Genomic DNA, 20080 nt, shown 5'->3' with positions numbered 1-20080 from the left:
TTGAAAGGAACATTGATGTTAGGGTGATGAGATGGCACCTCCTTTGTCTCTTCCTGGTACTCACCTTGTTAGTGAAAATCAGGTTTCATGCTTGAAGCAAATTATGAATGTTGAAAACAGCCTCTATAAGGAATGAGCTTGGAAATGAATTAAGGATGAAAAGGAGAACAAGATGACTCGGTGGGATGAGGTCTGGGGCTTAGTAAAACAAGAGTGATGGAAGCCCTAAAGAGTTAGCACGGAGTGGGAGCCGGGAAAGTAGGCACCAGAAAAGAAATTGGCAGTCATCATGCTTTGGATTTAGGGAGTGGGGGAGACCAAGTGTGCTGTTCGAAGAATATAAACCATTATTGCTTGAAATGAAGACTTTGATGTGTTCCTTAAGTGAGTAACTTGAAATGTGCTTATCCGACTCTCTGCCGAGATCTGGGGAGCCCAGTGTGGGCGCATTAGTTTTGTTTAGCTTTGCCAGTGGCTGATGAAACCAGGGCCCTTTACTGTCAACCCGAAGCCACTTAACCTCTCAGTGTTTCCATGAGGGTCTTAATGTTTGCTCACTTTATATGACATGTGTGGGTTCTTCACAAATTCTTAGTTCTCTGATTATCTACCAGTCTAGGTCTGATTTGGGTCCTAGCAGCCTTCGTAAATAATTTGTATGTACTTGTGAAATGGACTTAGAAATTGTTTTGAAATGGACTTTCTTAACAATACACATAAAAACCCCAAAGAAAGAAAGGAAAGGCACAGGGACCAGCAGTTTGCCAAACATTTCACCATTAGTTGTTCTTCATTATGTTTCTTCTGGGTTACATTTCTGCTTTTGAACACTAGATGGGACTAAGAGATGACTTGTGTTTCAATAGTAACATAATTTCACAGCCTTCCCACTTCTGAAGGAAGTATTGTTTGTTTATAGAGGGGCTGTAAGTCAACTAGATAAAAATGAGGCTATTTTTATTTTCATAATTGAGACAGCTTCTTTATTTTATTTACCGTTTATTTTAAATGATGACTTTGATCGATATTTAAATAATATTGAAACCTTATATGAGATTCTGGCTGTACAGGAACAAGTGGCCAAAATATGCTACAGTGTTTTCTTTACTTGTAATATATAGAGAAATCCAATAAACAGAATTGTATCTAATGCTTTTACTTTAATCATCATGAGCCGGACATAATTAGAAGTACTTGAGAGTTGTCTTAAATTGAAAAAAATTAAAGAAGTATTACATACTTGTTATTTTTTTCATTTTTAAGGAGCCATTAAGAGTTTTCCCTAGAATAATATAAAAATTTCCCTAAAATAAAGGCTGCATCATTACTAATAATCCATAGCCAAATGATTTTCCAGGAAAGAATAGTATAACTGGAAAATCAAGATCCATAGTTTTGCTTATACAGTTTAAAACCATGCATCTGAAGGGATTGGGCATTAAAGTGTACTGAGATTTCCGTATATCCCTCACCTGCTGCTGCTGCTGCTGTGTCGCTTCAGTCGTGTCTGACTCTCTGCGACTGCACAGACGACGGCCCTCCAGGCCCCCCCCCACCCCATCCCTGGGATTCTCCAGGCAAGAACACTGGAGTGGGTTGCCATTTCCTTCTCCAATGCATGAAAGTGAAAAGTGAAAGTGAAGTCGCTCAGTCGTGTCCGACTATTAGCGACCCCATGGACTGCAGCCTACCAGGCTCCTCCATCCACGGGATTTTCCAGGCAAGAGTACTGGAGTGGGGTGCCATTGCCTTCCCAGGTTAAAAAAAAAAAAAAAAGCTTTCTTTTTTTCTATCTAATGTCTCATTTCTCTACTTCTTTTAAAAACAGAACTCCTTAAGTGTGTTTTCTGAGCTAGCTATGCTCATTTCCTAACATTTTCTCCTAAACCTACTCTGTTCAGGCTTTTGCCCTTTCCCATACCCAGCTCCACCACAGCAGATCTTGTCAAGTATACCAGTGACCTTTACCTTGGTAAATCCAGTGATCAGTTCTTGCTTTTTCTTTTCTTTGACCGAGCAGCCGCGTTTGACCCAGTCGATTTTGTCTCTCTCTCTCTCTCTCTCTCTCTCTCTCTCTCACTTTACCAGTCATTGTTTCTTGGACTTCTTCGCCTTTTCTCTTTTCTGCCCTCTATACTCATTTTCTGGATGGTCACATCTCTGCTAATGGCTTTAAATACCATCCTATTTGCCGATGACTCCTAAATGTGTGTTTTTATCCTTGATCTTGCCCTTAAATTCTAAATTTTTGTGCTCATAATCTACTCCTTTACCTGCTTGTGAAACATCTTAATATCAGATCTCGTCATTCACTGTTTGGAATGTCAGGCTGTGCTTGCAGTCTTCCTATCTCAAAAAATGGTAACATCCATCTTCTAGTGGCCATGCCCAAAGCCTTGGAATGTTCTGGACTTCCCTTCACTCCCACTCTGCGTCAAATCTATCAGCTTATCCAGTGGATTTTTCCTTTAGAACATTGACCTAAATATACAATCACTTCGTATTATCTTCACCACCAGCACTCTGGTTCAGGTTACCCTCACCAACTCTGGTAAAAACCTTCCAGCAGCCTCTTGTCTCCTTCCCAAATGCGGTTTATTATCTGCAAAGCAGTCAGACTAATTTCTTTAAAACATAAATCAGATTATGCAACTCTTCTGCCTAAAACCTTTCACAAAATGTTCTAGTAAACATCATTTTACTCTAAGATTCCAAGACCTTACTGTGGCCTAACGGCCCCTCTTGATATTTCCTGTTCTCTGCTTATCTCAGTCCATTCCTAACACAGTTCTGCTTGGTATCTCCTCTTAACATAGCACCTGTACTTGCTGTCTCCTCGGCATGGAAGGCTTTCCTTTATATATTTGAGTGGCTCAGTCCTCTTTTCACTCTTTTCAGATGTCATCTTATTTAAAAAGTCATCTTGACTATGTGTTTTGAAGGAATATCTTAACCACTGTTTCACACACTCTACTTTTTTATTTTAATTCTTTACATAGCATTTTGCCCCCAGAATATACATTTTGTTTGTTAATTAATTTCCTCTTTTCCCATTATACTATAAGTTCCAAGAGGCTGAAAGTTGGTAGTATTTTATTTGCTACTGTATCCTCAGTGTCAGTGTCTGGCACATGATAGACACTCAGCCTTTCAATGAATGGCTGAGTGAATGAATGAATGAAGAGTGTTGCATGTTGGGATGAGTACTATATCGAACAGGTTTAATTAGGAGCAAGGAATCAGATGTGCATACTGGTAAAGAGGCCTTGGCAAAGCATATACTTGACTGAAGTAAAGATGACAAGAGGTGAGGAAAAGAAAGACCCCATTTTAATACCTGGTCTCTGCCATTCTAATGGGCAATAGAGAGAGTGTGTTTGCTTTTTGAGGGTGATTGCGCTTCCTGCTTTTGTATATTTGTCCTTAGAAATACTGAAATAATTTTAGCTTGCCTGTGTATATGCTATTTATATACATGTTTATTATTCCAAATGATTTTCCTAAATGGAAATTCCAAATTTTAGTGACGTTATCTTTACATTTGCTATGTTCGCAGTTGTGGAATATAACACCACTTGTGTGGGAACAAAGACTATTTGCCTGGTGTCAGTTTTGAATGTTATATGTATCTGATAGAAATCTCCTTGGTACTAATATGTTGGAAGAGTGAAAAATTCTTTGGTTTAGCCATTTTTTCCCGAATAAGATAGATTGTGAAAAGGTAGAACTTGGTGTCGGAGAAGGCAATGGCACCCCGCTCCAGTACTCTTGCCTGGAAAATCCCATGGATGGAGGAGCCTGGTGGGCTGCAGTCCATGGGGTCGCTAAGAGTCGGGCATGACTGAGCGACTTCACTTTCACTTTTCACTTTCATGCATTGGAGAAGGAAATGGCAACCCACTCCAGTGTTCTTGCCTGGAGAATCCCAAGGATGGGGGAGCCTGGTGGGCTGCAGTCCATGGGGTCGCTAAGAGTCGGATACGACTGAGCGACTTCACTTTCACTTTTCACTTTCATGCATTGGAGAAGGAAATGGCAACCCACTCCAGTGTTCTTGCCTGGAGAATCCCAGGGACGGGGGAGCCTGGTGGGCTGCCGCCTTTGGGGGTCACACAGAGTTGGACACGACTGAAGTGACTTAGCAGTAGCAGCAGCAGAACTCGGTGTAAAATGTTCACAATCACTAATTTTTTTTTTTTTTAACTTTTACTGGTATTTGAGAATTTTTCCTAATTACCAAATTTATATAACTTACAGGTGTGAAGCCTCTAGTCCACACATTCATCCAGTTGGTTGGTGTAAAGAACATCGAAGAACGCTCATTACTCCTCCAGGTTTGTTGATTATGTGTCTGCTGTTTGTTATTTATGTCAATTTGAGTTTATTTTCATGTGCTAAAGAGCAGATTCTGTGACTTCATCATCAGACAATGCATTTTTGAGCATGTCACTATTTAACGTGCCATGGCTACTGCTGGTATGAAATGATAGAGTGGTTAGCTCACACAGAGCGTCACTGTGGTGTATGTGGCTTCTTGTGGATACTCCTGTGAGTAATGAAAACTGTCATGGTCCTAGGGAAAGGATGCCCCCTTGGCTTGTTAGGAGCTGTTGTATGTATGTTGCCCACAGCATGTAAGCAACAAAGACTCAGCTTGGAGCTTCAAATACTTGTCTCGTTCTATTCTGCCAGCTAGTGTTGTTTTTAGGCTTGTCCCGTGTTCCTTGATATTGCTTCTCAGTTATCGCCTGATCATTTACTCACTCAGAACCAACCATTCCTATGATGGGCAAGGCAAGTCCCTTCTACCTTCTGCATTTTCTTCTATGTTCAGGGATGAAAGCTCCTATTCTTTCCTGATTTACAGAACTGTTTTGAAGGTGAAAGAATATTTGCATAAACCATGTAGTGTTAAAGTAAGATATTAATTGGTTTGGTAGCTCAAATGTGGTGCTGCCTGAAAGACCCCACTCAGCCCTCCTAGGTTCTGGGATTTACATAATATTAGGAGCCAGGCTTCTCTGGTGGCTCAGACGGTAAAGTGTCTGCCTGCAACACAGGAGATCTTGGTTCGATCCCTGGGTCGGGAAGATTCCCTGGAGAAGGAAATGGCAACCTACTCCAGTACTCTTGCGTGGAAAATTCCATGGACTGAGGAGCCTGATAGGTTACAGTCCATGGGGTCACAAAGAGTTGGACACGACTGAGCGACTTCACTTTCAGGAGCCAGTGAATAGTGACTGCCACTACCACCATCTGAATTATGTTATACAGATTCTTTTTGGACTTTGCAATTTGATATAGATCTTTTAATTTTTTTCCGTACCATCCTTTTGGTCATCATTGGCAACCCACTCCAATATTCTTGCCTGGAGAATTCCTTGGACAGAGGAGCCTGGTGGGTCACAGTCTATAGGGTCGCAAAGAGTCGGACAAGACTGAAGTGACTTAGCATGCACGCAGGGATCTGTTAAATTAACAGGACCAGTGAACAGCAGGTTCCTGGCTGTCTTCACAGCCTGGGAGGGGGTGTGTGAGGTATCATTACTGACTTCTGATGTGAGACAGATTACCAGGTCTTCTGTCTCTTTTCATGGACTTTTATAATTCAGTAGCAGAGAAAGTATATAGCTTTTTGGCAAAATTTAAAAATACAAAATTGCATGTGAAAAGTACCAAACACATAGCAGTGTGAATATAATTGATGCCACTAACTGTAACACATGAAGATGGTTAAACTCGTACATTTTGTGTGATACATATTTTATTACACTAATTAAAAAAGTTAAAAAAACAAAATAAAAATATGCCAAATAAAAAGACTGGTGTGCAAGGCCTGTGCTGATGTTACTCTGCTCTTTGGATCCATGGCAAACAAGATGCCCTTTCTCTGGAGCCTTTTCTCTAAGGGCAGATTCCTGGCTTGTGTCTCACATCTTCTCTATGAAAAGAAAGGATGTTAATCACCTGTCTCCCTAGGCAGTTGCTCTTCTGCTTCGTAGATCAGTCTCATGAGCAGCCCTGCCAGCTACTCCATATTCCTGTTCTTTTTTAACATTGGTACACCTACTGTTCTTTTTCCAAAATTAAAGTCTTCATGTCTTTTAAAATGATTTTTATTTTTTAATTACCAAATTATCCATTTAGATATGCTTATTTTTAAGAGTTTAGAGTGAAACTAGAGATAACCACTATTCTCTCTCTTAACGGCTTAATAGGTGGTTATTATATCTTTACAGAGAAACCTTTTTTGCCTCTGTATACACATACATGCAGGGCTTTAAAAGTGGCGCAGTGGTGAAGAACCCACCTGTCAATGCAGGAAATGCAAGAGACGCAGGTTCGACCTCTGGGTCGGGAAGATCCCCTGGAGGAGGAAATGGCAATCCACTCCAGTCTTCTTGCCTGGGAAATCCCATGGACAGAGGAGCCTGGTGGCTTACAGTCCATGGGGTCACAAAGAGTCAGACACGACTGAGGGACTGAGCACACACATATGCGCATGCATGCAGTCAGCTTTAATGTCACTTAACTTCTGCAAGGAATATACCTTAAAAATGCGCTGTGAAATGTTGACTACTTGGAAATGTTTGCGTATTTACTCTTTCAAACTTTTATTTTGAAACATCTTCAAATGTACAGAGAAGTTGTAAGAACAGTAAATAGCTCATTTATATAACCTTGAATCAGAGACCCATCCAAGTTTGTCAGTTGTATCAAGGATGTCATTTATAGCAAAATTATGGCATATTGCTCAGTTGTCATATTTCTCTGGTCTCCTTCAATATATTGTCCTTGATTTTTATGACTTCTGTATGTTTAAGAATTACAGATTGGTCATTTTGTAGAATATTACTTAATTTGAACATGATGGGTACTTTCTGGTAGTTAGATCCATGGTGTGCATTTTTGGCAGGAATATCACAGAAACAGTGCTGTGTTCTCATTGGATCATCTTCTGTGCCACTTGATGTCCATTTATCTCATTATTGGTTGATTTTTACCAGTGATTGATTGATCAAGATGCTAGTTACCAGGCTTATTCATGGATGTAGGAGGGTTTTGTCTGTAATTATTAAGTATTTTGAGAAGACACTTTGAAATTGCATAACTATCCTGCACTTCAGTCCCACGTCGCTTCCTAGTTTTAGCATCTGTTGATATTTCTAGTGTGAATTAATATTCTGATAGTTGCTAAATGGTAATTTTTCTTAGTCTTTCGTTGTACATAATTAGATGACATTCTTCTGCAAAAAATAGCTTTCTCATCTTCCTATTTATGCATTCAGTTAATTTATATCAACATGGACCCAAATATTACTATTATCATCAGTGGCTTATATTCCATTACTAACATTATTTATTTTCACCTTCAGATTTTCTTACATTTGGCCAGTGGGGGACCCTTTAGGCTGGTTTCTGTGTCCTTTTGACATTTTTTATTATTTTTTGGAGACATTTCCTATTTTCTGGCACAGCCGGGCTTATCTTGTGCTTTCCCTGACCCAACCTTGACGTCACCCATTTTTCCCAGACTCCGTGGTTTATTTTTGTAGAGAACGATTTGTAGATGCTATCTGGACACTTGATATGCTCACTGCTTCTGAACTAATGCTGCTGTTGGCCTTTCAGGGGACATATGGTTAAGTAAATATATAAAAATTTGTTGATTTCTATATCCATTTATAGATATTGAAAACCATGAATGTATACCATTAGCTGCAGTTCATATCTAACACCACCAAATTCATTCTGGTTTTTCACTTTTCATATTTATAGTCAGTGAGAAATCTGGCTTCTATTTTCTCCAGTATATTTACTTACTTTTTCAGTGAGTAAAGACTACATAAAGTAGCCATAAAGAGGATTACATAAAGTAGCCAGTTTCCTCCCCTACTGGGCCAACACTAATTCCTATTCATGTCTACCTAAGGGGCTTTGGACTCTGGAGGAAACAGAGAGAGTGAGATGGAGGAAAGATGTTGTTCTTATGCATTCTATCAGTAGTGTTCCATGATTTATTTTAACTTATTTGTTTGGCCTAATAATATGATTGTCTGGAATATTTCACATATTGATGTATATATAAACCTGCCTCACTCTTTTTAATAAATGCTTTCTGTTTTACATTTACGATATTTGTGTGTGTGTATGTGTGTGTGTATATTTCTATATTGATGGTCATTTAACTGATTTTTACATTTTCACATTTACAAATGATGCATTTTCTTTGTACACATGTATGAGATTCTTCCTAGATTAATAGAAGTAAAATATCTAGATTAAAGGGTATTTATATTTGTGTGTTTGTGTATATCTTGTGTTGTTAAGACTGTCCTAACTTGAGAAGGCAAATTATATATATTCTCATTTAAAAGTTAATAGAGAAATCATGATCTAGATGAAAACTACTTCATTTACATGTGGTTCCAAATGTGTAATCAGTTTAAATTTGTTTTGTGTAATGTGAGCATGCTTTTCTTCATTGTAATGATAACAATATCTCATCATTTTATAGGCCTGCTTGTGGTTGTCACTGTCATTTTGGTTAAACCTGATAGGATTTACTGTTTTCATTTTTAGGTTATCCAAATGTGAAACATTTTTCTTGGGATAAATACTTAGAAGAAACCAATTCTTTACCTGCTCCTGCAAGAGCTTTCAAAGTGGTGAGATATTATACTTTACAATATTTGATTCATTTATGTTGATAATAGTGTTCAGTCATTGAAATTTAAGAACAGAAAAAGTATTGGTAAACAGGAACAAGAGAGAAGCAGAAGACCAAAGAAGATGTTTTTGAATTTTTACAATTTTGAAAGGGAAAATGATTACTGGCGCGGGGAGGGGGTTTGTTGTTGCCAACTAAAGAATACTTCCATTTTGGACTTTAAAGTTTCCTTGGAAAATAATTATGTTTGAATTGGTTTGCAGTGAGTTGATTGTACAGCAGACTTCTGTTTTTCCAGCTAGATATTCTGAAAGACCAAACAGCACAAGATACCTATTGTTTTATAATGAAAACTTTATTTCTTCATTCCTTTGGGTTTGTTTATGGCAAGCTGAGATGGTGTGTGTGTGTGTGTGTTTTAATATTATTGCTATAAATCATCATGTTTGACTACCACAATACAAGGTCATCTGTTTTGATTATAGTGTCTTTCTAATCCAGGTAATTGCTTCTTGCCTATTAAGATTCGAAGTTAACGTCATTTGTGTGCAAGGGAAGAATACAAAAATGAAATGTATTTAAAATTTTTTTAAATCTCAAGCAACTTGCTTTATAATTAGTATTTAAGAAAATAAAGATATATTAAATACTTGATTGTTTTTTAAAAAGTGACAGTATTATAAGCAACCTTTTTAATAAATCCTTTTGTGTGTAAATTTATAGGATTTTTAATGATAAAATTAATTAGTAGGTATGGATCCAAATACATCAGAAAAGAACATCAAAATTTTTTGAGAGAAAATTTGTTGCATGAAGAAAAGCCATAAATTCAGGATTATACATGAGTAATGTTTAGAGTCATGAAATTTTATAGATTTTTATCTGACCCTCTAACTTAGCCTCATACAGAAAAGAGCTGCTTTGCAGTTTTGCTTTGAACTGGATAAAATCAGGTCAAACTCCGTTTGCATATCTAGTGTCACAGTGATGTCAGAGAGAAAATCAGAATTCCTTTAGCTTGGCCCTTAGGTGCCTTGCATTAATTGTTTTGCATCCTTTGCATAATTTTCACACTTGATTTTCACAGCCAGACTTTTATTATACCTGTTAGCCATCACCTTTCCTTCTGCCCATAAATTTTTCAGAGGGTTGTAGGTTTCTGCTGAGTTTTGAGATGTAGGTAGTCCCATTCCTGTTCTTTGTAGAACAGTTCCACCTGTGTGCCTTGATTGCTAATTTTCTTCTTAGAAAGACTTCTGTTACTTTTTTGTGTCAAGCTAATTTCTGTGTCTCCTCTCCACAACTTGAATGTTCTTCCCTCTCTTTTATAACTTTCATGTTTGTTGACTTTTGCCAAGACAGCTCCAAGTAATGAGAAAAAATTCTTGTCTTCCCTATGACTAATCAGAAAAACCACAGTGGTCTGAATTTCAGCTTAAGATTTTTGGCTTCCTGTTTGCTCCTGTGGCTAGTTGCTCAGGCTCTTTCTATCGCCTGCAGGCTTGGCTGTGTGATTTGGGATTTTTTTTTTTTTTTTGTAAGGAGAATGAAGTCCAAAGCCATTTTAGGAACTTGAGTTCGGGAGGCTGGTTCTCTTATAATAGTTCAATTTTTTTTTTTTTAATTCTATCTTTGTGACATAGAGTTCACCTTCCCTTCCTCTGTATTTCACTATATAAAATTTTCTGTTACGGCAGAAGCCACCACATGGATTCCAGAAAAAAATGAAGCTTGAGGTCATAGACAAAAGAAATCCCATGTTTATTAGAGTAGCAACAGTTGCAGATACAGATGATCACCGAATAAAAGTAAGTATTTTCTGTTGTGGTTTTGTTTTTCTTTTATTTTAACAAGACATCTTGGATGAAAACTTCAGCAGACATTTAATTTGTGAAGTCCTAAAATTACATTAGTAAAATCATAGGAATATGCAAATTAAGTGATTATGTATCTTTGTAAGTGTTTTTCTACTCTTCTTTAATCTATGTAAGTTTTCTCCTTATTTATGACTGACTTAATATTTTAAGTATGTATTTGGAAGAAAAAGTAGATACAGTGTATAAGGTAATCTGTTCAGAAGGCGATATAATACTTCATTTTCCAATAGTGTGTGTATATATATATATATAATATATATGTATATTTTTTTAATTAAGTTCAGTTTTTTTTTTATGGGATGTTGGTTTTTGAGACATCCAAGGCCATTGGGTTCCTTCTCTCTGACAATTTCTCTCTGGAAACTCTCAAGATTATCTTTGTGCCTAATATTTTGATGTTTTGTGATAACATACTTTCGTATGAGGGTTTTTTTCCATTATCTTCCATAAATCTCCATATTCAGACTTTGAACCAGTCCTGTCATTTTCCAGACCTCCTGACATACTTGCTGCCTCCAAATTGAGTCCTTCTGGATTCTACACAGTGAGCTCGTTCACCCCGGCCCTGCTCTCCCTCGCTCGGTGTCTGGGTTGCAACCCACCCACTCTCTTCCAGTGGCTCAGCTCTCCCTCACCCACTTGTGCCCTCTGCACTCATCATTGCCACGTCTATCAGCTACTTTCCTTCTCCGTTTGTCCTTCTGGGTTTATACATTGTCAAACATAACTTTCATTTCAGAAGAGAGTGGAAATAAGCACCTGGGTCTAAAATGTGATTTATTGAGTTGCCTTTCACCTCAACAGAAAATCCAACCAAATTAGTTTTTTTTTAAAAAATGAAATACTGTGCTCTCAAAAACGATTATCTGTCTTAATCTTGAAATTGTCAATAATGAATATTCAGTTTTTATAAAGGGTCCAAATTACACTTTTAGGTAAAAAATGTATCTAATTTCCTAAACTGTGATTTAAAATATTTTAAATTATCTGTACTATGCTTTAATATCTGGTAGTCTATTTTCGTTAGAATTTTCATTCAGCCTCATTACTGAGTTGCTTTTATGTTAATTGTCTTTATAGTGGAACATTTCTATTATAAATATTTTTGGATGTCTCTTAGGCTTCCCTTATGGCTCAGCTGGTAAAGAATCTGCCTGCAATATGGGAGACCTGAGTTCAATCCCTGGGTTGGGAACATCCCCTGGAGAAGGGAAAGGCTACCCACTCCAGTATTCTGGCCTGGAGAATTCCATGGACTGTGTAGTCCTTGGGATTGCAGAGTTGGATACGACTGAATGAGTTTCACTTTCACTTGTGTTTTGTACAATGCTTAAATATTTTGTGTTGTATGTTTATGTATCTTTCTCTCTTACTCTTTGTCAGGTAATTTTATTTCATTTCAAAATAGGACCCAGCAAGAGAACAACTATCACTTAGCATTGTGAGAAAGTCTGATGTTTTTGTTTATGAAAACCTCTAATGTGCCAGTGACTCAAGTAGTAAAGATGAAATGAAACTATACAAACTATAATAAATTTATTTCATCTGGGCTTCTATAGTAAGAGTATTCATTAGGTTTAATTTTTTTATATATTATGTTTGCATAATTTCTGATAGCAATCTTTAATTGAAGTATTGGTGGCTAAGATGGTAAAGAATCTGCCTGCAATGCAGAAAACCCAGGTTCAATTCCTGGGTTGAGAAAATCCCCTGGAGAAGGGAATGGCAACCCACTTCAGTATTATTGCCTGGAGAATTCCTTGGACAGAGGAGCCTGGCAGGCTACAGTCCATGGGGTCTCAAGAGTTGGACACGACTGAGCAACTAATGCACACATATTTCTGATAGCAATTTTTAATTAAAGTACACTTGACTTATAATATTTTATTAGTTTCAAATGTACAGTGTGATTCAGTATCTTTGCAGGTTATACTCTATTAAAAGTTATTACAAGATAATGGCTATAATTCCCTTTGCTGTACAGTATATCCTTGTTGCTCATCTGTTTTATGCACAGTAGTTTGTAATCTATTAATCCTGTACTGAACTCCGGGAGTTGGTGATGGACAGGGAGGCCTGGCGTGCTGCAGTTCATGGGTTCGCAAAGAGTCGGGCACGACTGAGCGACTGAACTGAACTGAACTGAACTGAACTGAATCCTGTACTGCTAATTTGTTCTTTCTCCCCTTTCTCTCCCCTTTGATAACCACTAGTTTGCTTTCTATATCTGTAGATTCCACATATAAGCAATTAAATAGCAGTTTTTAAGTGCATTTGCTCCTTATCAGAGAATTGTATTGTTCCTCTGTTCATAATATTTAAATTAAATTCTAACTCTAAAATTTAACCTTAAACTGCTAAAATTCTCCCAGTTGCCAGCCAGCCTAGTTTGTAGAAGAGATTCAGCTTATTTACAGTACCTAAAATATTGTCTCCTTTTTGTTGCATATTGTCATATATTGTCAATAGATCTGTCATCTTTGATAGATGACTTTTCATTGCCAAACTGAGATATCAGTTTTAATGAAAACTAGGAAGGGGTTTGAGGTTGCACAGAGTTGGACACGACTTAGCAGCAGCAGCAGCAGGAAGGGGTTTATGGTATCATTAGATATATTATCTTCAACATATTCTTAAAGGTATTTGGGAGGAAATTATTAAAAGAACCCTTTTATTTCTGATGATACCAAGATTTTTGGACTCTATATTGCAGTACAATAGTGTCCTTTTTAGTATCACTGGAAATTTTCAGTGTACAGTAGAGTTACTTAGAAGTTAAGTAAATGACATGTTAGGTGCACAGAACCCAAGTTACACTTCTACGTTTAGAACCTCCTTGGTGGGCTCACCTATTGTTTTTTTCTTCTTATTTTTAGTTATCACAAGTAATTCTAGTGTGTATCCAGGTTGGAGAACCATTTACTTATTAGGATTGAGTCTGTTTGCTACAGGAAGATAGCTAAATTTTGTAAAATGTAACAAATGTCACATGAGTTACATGAACATTGTTTCCAGTGTGGAAGAAATGAAATTTAGGAATAGGAATATAAGAAAACAGTTTCATGTATTTAGTAAAATAGAACACTATCACTTGATGATTAGTTGAGAATTAGAATGCTTAAAATTTACTTTACACTATGAACTATGTATAACTTCTTATTTATTGGTAGTACTGACAGCATAAGCTGATAGTCTTAATTTTCAGTGTTATTTGAATGCTACTTTTGATCAGAGGAAAGAAAAGGATTGTTTCAAATTAAACAGCTTTAAGTGTGGCTTTTATATGCAATGTATGTGAACGATGAACAAGTTTATTTTGGATCCGTGAATCTTAAGCTGGTTACTCCTCCTGACTAACTTTGTGATTTTTTTCTCCATTTTAAAATTTTATCCTGATTTCCTCCAGATGTGGAATTCTGTGGGATTTAATTCTAGGATTAATTGATTTCTAAGCTTGAGAAAGCAGATCCATTGCAAAGGACATTATTTTGAACCCATATATACATGCTTTTGGAGAAGGCAATAGCAACCCACTCCAGTACTCTTGCCTGGAAAAATCCCATGGACAGAGGAGCCTGGTGGGCTGCAGTCCATGGGGTCGCTAAGAGTCGGACACTACTGAGCGACTTCACTTTCACTTTTGACTTCCATGTATTGGAGAAGGAAATGCAACCCACTCCAGTGTTCTTGCCTGGAGAATCCCAGGGACGGGGGAGCCATCTATGGGGTGGCACAGAGTCAGACACGATTGAAGCGACTTAGCAGCAGCAGCATACATGCTTTAGTAACTCTGTACTTCTCCATTACATAAACATACCGTAAGTTATATAACCAGTCTCTAGGCATTCTGGTTTTTTTTCTGGTACAACAATGAATTGTTTAGATTATCAAGTCAAAGATGATATATTTTAAGTGTTAATCATTGTTGCTAAATACCTCTCCAGAAATATCTCATCAGTCAAGGCTCTTGTCAGTGGTCTATGAGAGTGTCAATTAATCTCATGTTCACTAGCTCTAGGAATCACCAAAATGGAACATTCTGGCAGACTGAAAGGAAAAGAATTCCATCTTGTGGATTTTAATTTGTACCTTTTTATTTTAAGTGAAATTGTCTTTTCATATGTTTACCATTTATTTTTATTTTTCTGTTAATGAGCTGTTTGTTGCTTTTCCACCTTTTCTATTAGATTTTTCATCTTTTTATACTGATATATGATTTTTTTACGAATTGAGGAACAAAGTACATTGTCACACGTTAACAAATATGGTTTTCAGGTTTCTTTGGGGTTTTTCATCTTGCTAGCAGTAGTATTTGCCGTTGTGAAGATTTGAACTTTGATGTAGTCGAATTGATCCATCTCTCATTTATGGTTCTTGAGTTTGGCATCTTGCTTACGAAGGCTACCGAACTCTTAAGAGTTCGGTAATTCATGCTTTCTTCTAGAACTTTTATTGTTCAGTTTTCAACATTTGAATTTTTATCCATCTGACATCTATTGTGTTTATTTGTATATTCAGTGTACTATTTAAAAGTTAGAATGAAGATGGTTACCATTGGCAGAGTTTTTACTGTAGGGATTTTTGTGACCTGAATTAAACCGTTGATCTCTTTTTGTTATCCAGGTTCACTTTGATGGCTGGAATAGTTGCTATGATTACTGGATAGATGCAGATTCTCCTGACATTCACCCTGTTGGTTGGTGTTCAAAAACTGGGCATCCTCTTCAACCTCCTTTGAGTAAGATACACAAGGATTACTTAAAGAAGTGTTTCCACTGTTGTGTAGTGTGCTTAATATTCTCTTTTCCTTCTCATTCTAGTTCTCTCCTGTACATTTCTTCTCTATGTAATCGTTTTTCCTCTTACTGCATTTTTAGTTAACCTGATAGTCAAAAGTACATAAAAGAAGAAATTTAATATCCGAAAAAGTAGTGTGTGCCTAGACTTTCTTTTATTTAGCAGTATCGTTCGTCATCTTTTAAAACTAGTACTCAATTTTGGAAGACAATTTGTCAGACTATCAAAATTTAATGTATCAATGTCAATATCTTAATAGTGACTGGATGCAATAGTTTTGCAAAGTAGTACCATCAGGAGAAACTGGGCAAAGTGTACAAGGGATCTCCCTTTGTGTTATCACTTAAAATGGCGTGTGAATCTACCGTCACCTCAATAAAAATTTTAGTTAAATTCAGTTTTTTGAAAAGGTACACCAGGAGCTCACCCTGCGTGCTGTCACTTCAGTCATGTCTGACGCTGTGCGGCCCTGTGGACTGCAGCCCCCCAGGCTGCTCTGTCCATGGGGTCCTCTAGCTAAGAACACTAGAGTGGGTTGCCATGCCCCCCTTGAGGGAATCTTCCCCACCCAGGGACTGAACGCATGTCTCCTTCGGCTCCTGCATTGCAGGCGGATTCTTCACCGCTAAGCCACCGGGGAAGCCTTGGGCTTAACATATTGGATTTCAGTTGTGGAGGAAAGTAAATACATTGTAGAAAGAAAAACGTGGCAAATACAATACATTCTTATGGGGTTTCTTAAAAATTTATCATGCCCTTCCCAACTAGTGGCTTCATTCCTGGATGTCACCTAGAAACTGCAAAAGGCCACCAGAATGCACTGCACGATGTTGGTCACAGTCTGTTTAAAATAATAAACCTTGGGAACAAATACTGCTTAAATAAATCTTGGTGCACTCATAGTACAACTACTGTGCAAATCATAAAAATATTACTATTGAGTTGAAGCTAAAGACCAAAGAAGACTGCTTCAGAATAGTGTATACCCATGTTGTCCCTAATTTATGTGGCAGAAGTAAACCAAAGATTTGACACATGTACATATGCAAATGTAGGTACATTTGGGAATGCTTGGAACATCTAGGAAGGTCACGTTAATATGGTTAGTCAGGACTAAGGAGGCTATGAAATGTGAAGAGAGTCGCTTAAAGGGGATCTGTAGCTGTTCTTTGTATCCTGGTGTGTTGTTTGAAGTTTTCACAGCGTGCGCGTGTTCATATATCAATTATGTTATTTACTTGATCAAGCTGTTTAGAATCATCTCATTATTTCAGATTTAGGTATCTCTGGAATTTGTGACATTTTGAAAGAGGGTTGGGTCAAAGTTTACCGTTTCACTATTAAAGAAAGACATTGTGAACAAAGTACTAGGGAAAACCTTTAGAAGTAGAGACTTTAAACATAGTTTTAATTTTGTAGGGCCTTCTTTTTCTGTGTATAAGTGTTGATTGAAAAAAAATTTTTTTTTTCTTCTTCTGCTCCAAGGCATTTGCCTCTTACAGCCTTAACTTTTTGCTTTTTTCTTTTGGCTTTTTAATAGGCCCCTTAGAACTGATGGAAGCCTCAGAACACGGTGGCTGCACAACCCCAGGATGTAAAGGGATTGGCCATTTTAAGAAAGCGAGACACCTGGGCCCTCACAGGTATTTGGTGCTTCCACTCACATGGAGGTTCCTTCTGTGGTCAGATAGAGGGTGCCTGTCCCTTGTAGGTGGACGGTAATGATTTCCATGGATACTTAATAGATATGAGCTAATTCTGCATTCAGATCTATATGAACTATGGTTGCTATGGTGACCATGTAAAAATAAAGAATGTATGTGTAGTTAAATATTCCTGGGAGAGAATGCATTCGTGAATTTAAATAGATTTACAGTAGTTTCTTGGCAACCTGACTAATTTTATAGATACTTTACGTCTTAAAGTCATTTGGGGTTGACCATTAATAGTGAGAAGAGGACGGGCCTTGTTGAAAGTATTTGTTTGGTAAAATATTCTGATTGGGTAACTCAACAATTTGAATAGTGAGAGGTGAGATTATTGTAGATTAGCAGCAAAGATCACAAAAAGCACAAATAAATAGACACATTTCAGAATACATTGGTCAAAATTAAGTGCCTTTCAATATTTTTCTCTTACTTCTAAGTAACTTAAAAGAGAAACCAAAATTATACATTTTAAATTTGATATGTTACTTGGGCGATTTGGGTTATTTGTAGACATATTCAAATATTACTGGAATAGAAAGAAATTTCTGTGATTTTAACTGGGATTTTTAGAGAACAGAGGCATCACCTATTCTTGTATATATTAAAATAATAATTTGTCAGTGTAAAGTGCTCTAGCTGCATGTTAATTGGATTGCCCAGTAAGAAAAATGATTCCTTGTTTATCTAGTTTATGCAGGTTGTGAATCTCCGTCCTTAAAACATCTGAAGATTGCCCTGCCTGTTTCTCTGAGCATTAATAGGAATTGTAAAATTGACCTGGTTGTTTTATCTTCATATAGGTTTCCTCTTCCTTAAGTTTCTATAGCCTCAAAGCCTTTTGCAGCGCTGCTGCCAAGTTTGTTTTATGGGCTTCAGTGTGTTCCAGGGTAAAAATCCGCATGTAGACAGGATCATGGTTCCACTTGCAAATACCCATTTAGAAATCCTTTTCATGGCTTGTAGGACTCCAAGCCAAAAGCAGTATGATTAAGGGGAGATAAAAATACTATATCCTAGGAGTGATTCAGTATTGGCCAGTGAAGGCAGCTGGATTACTTTCAGGCATTCCAGTAGTATCTCTCCTACCCTCCCCATCCCTGTGTGGGTATGTTCCAAGATCCCCCATGGATGCCTGAAACCTGGGATAGTATTCAACCCTATATATATTATGTTTTATCCTATTCATACATACCTATGATACAGTTTGACTTATAAATCATGCACAGTAAGAGATTGGCAACAATAATATTAAAATAGAACAGTTATAAATAATGTGCTGTAATACAAGTTATGTGAATGTTGTCTCTCTAAAGTCATACTGTACCCATTGAATGCCTTTTCCATTTTAACTATGCATCTGTTACACACTGTGGCCCTCACTTTTGCAGTCTGAGGTATGACAGGAGAACTAGGACAAATTTCTTTTTCCTCACAATTTGACAGAAGATTCATTTTCACTGTAGAGATGGTTTCCCCATGAAGTTGAGAGCTGTCACCTGTTCACCTGAAGGAAGCACTTGATGGGCGCCTGAAGGGCCAGCATCACCACTGTTGCTTTGGGGCTCTTATTAAGTGCAGCAAGGATGACTTAACACAAGCACTGTGATACCTTGCCAGTGGATCTGGGGACCGAGGAGGCTACTAGGTCACTAACAGCCTGGATGCACTGGACTGAGGGGTGGTTTGCTTCTCACAGGGCCAGAGTGGGACACTGTGTGATTTCATCATGCTGCTCAGAATGGTGCACAGTTTAAAATTTATTGTTTATTTCTGGAATTATTCATTTAACATATTCATACTTAGATTGACCTCAGATAAGTGAAACCATAGAAAGCAAAACCACGGATAAGGAGTGACTATGGTATATAATGGAGAAGGCAGTGGCACCCCACTCCAGTACTCTTGCCTGGAAAAATCCCATGGACAGAGGAGCCTGGTGGGCTGCAGTCCATGGGGTCGCCAAGAGTCGGGCATGACTGAGCAACTTCACTTTCACTTTTCACTTTCATGCATTGGAGAAGGAAATGGCAACCCACTCCAGTGTTCTTGCCTGGAGAATCCCAGGGACAGAGGAGCCTGGTGGGCTGCTGTCTATGGGGTTGCACAAAGTCAGACATGACTGAAGCGACTTAGCAGCAGCAGCAGCAGCATGGTGTATAAATCCAAATAACTCATTAGTATGCCAGACTTCTTTATATATCTATAAAGTCTTTCATTCAGTAAATATTTTTGAGCAGTAGGGTTTTTTTTTTTCACCTAGTAGCATGTATTGGATAACCTTCAAGTGACACTATAATATTGGACTATTATTTTCTTCATTTTTTTGGTGAAGCCAACATGATACTGTAGAGGTCTCTCTAACTTGCCTAAGTGACAGCTGGTGAGGAGGGAGCCAGGAATAGCACCCAGTCTAACTGTGCCCTTGACCACTCCCCTGTCACTGAGAATCCGGGCATGGCTTTCCAAATAAGTCACAGATCTAGCCTTTAAAGAACTCAGAGACTAATGAAACTATAAAAACTCGATTTAATTGAAATATGAGATACAAAGTAATAACTAATATTGAAACTTTGACATGTGTACCTTTCTGCTTTACAACCCTAAGATGTTTATTGAACCAAAGGCAGTTTGTTCAAATTATGAAGGAAAAGATTAAAGAAATCTTAAAAATGGGTGAAAACTGACATTATGTTGTGTGGTACAATCAAAAATTTACAAAGAATTTTTCTTTTTGGTCTTCTGGGAAGAAAATCCACCTTAGTAATGTCTGTAATCTCTTCAGGGGTGCGGTAGGTCTGAGCAGAGAGGTTTGCCTTTCACAGCAAGGTCTGTGCCTACAGTCCTGTCCCCTGCTTGATGGCACCAGCCACTCATTAAGACCACCTTTCCCCAGAAGGGTTGTGGACCTCAGAGGTGGTCTAGCTACCTCCATTTCACAAACTTTCAGTGATTGTCTCTGCAGTGTTTTTTCACAGATGCAGTGTTGTATTTGCTAAGTGAAGGGAGAAATTATGAGGAGAATCATA

General features: G+C 37.7%; 1 protein-coding gene across 12 annotated transcripts in view; it reads left to right on the top strand.

The window, feature by feature from the left end:
* L3MBTL3 (L3MBTL histone methyl-lysine binding protein 3) overlaps window positions 1–20080 on the top strand; it is a 106828-nt gene that overhangs the window by 50016 nt on the left and 36732 nt on the right. For all 12 annotated transcript variants that reach the window (XM_044924241.2, XM_025294556.3, XM_025294558.3 and 9 more), the window contains 5 exons: window positions 4258–4334; window positions 8584–8669; window positions 10369–10479; window positions 15172–15286; window positions 16886–16988. In XM_044924241.2, coding sequence (XP_044780176.1) covers window positions 4258–4334; window positions 8584–8669; window positions 10369–10479; window positions 15172–15286; window positions 16886–16988 — 492 coding nt within the window. The remainder of the gene's footprint in view (window positions 1–4257; window positions 4335–8583; window positions 8670–10368; window positions 10480–15171; window positions 15287–16885; window positions 16989–20080) is intronic.

Source organism: Bubalus bubalis, chromosome 10, assembly GCF_019923935.1.
Source record: "Bubalus bubalis isolate 160015118507 breed Murrah chromosome 10, NDDB_SH_1, whole genome shotgun sequence".
In the NCBI taxonomy this organism is placed as follows: domain Eukaryota; kingdom Metazoa; phylum Chordata; class Mammalia; order Artiodactyla; family Bovidae; genus Bubalus; species Bubalus bubalis.
This window is presented reverse-complemented; position numbering and strand designations above follow the sequence as displayed.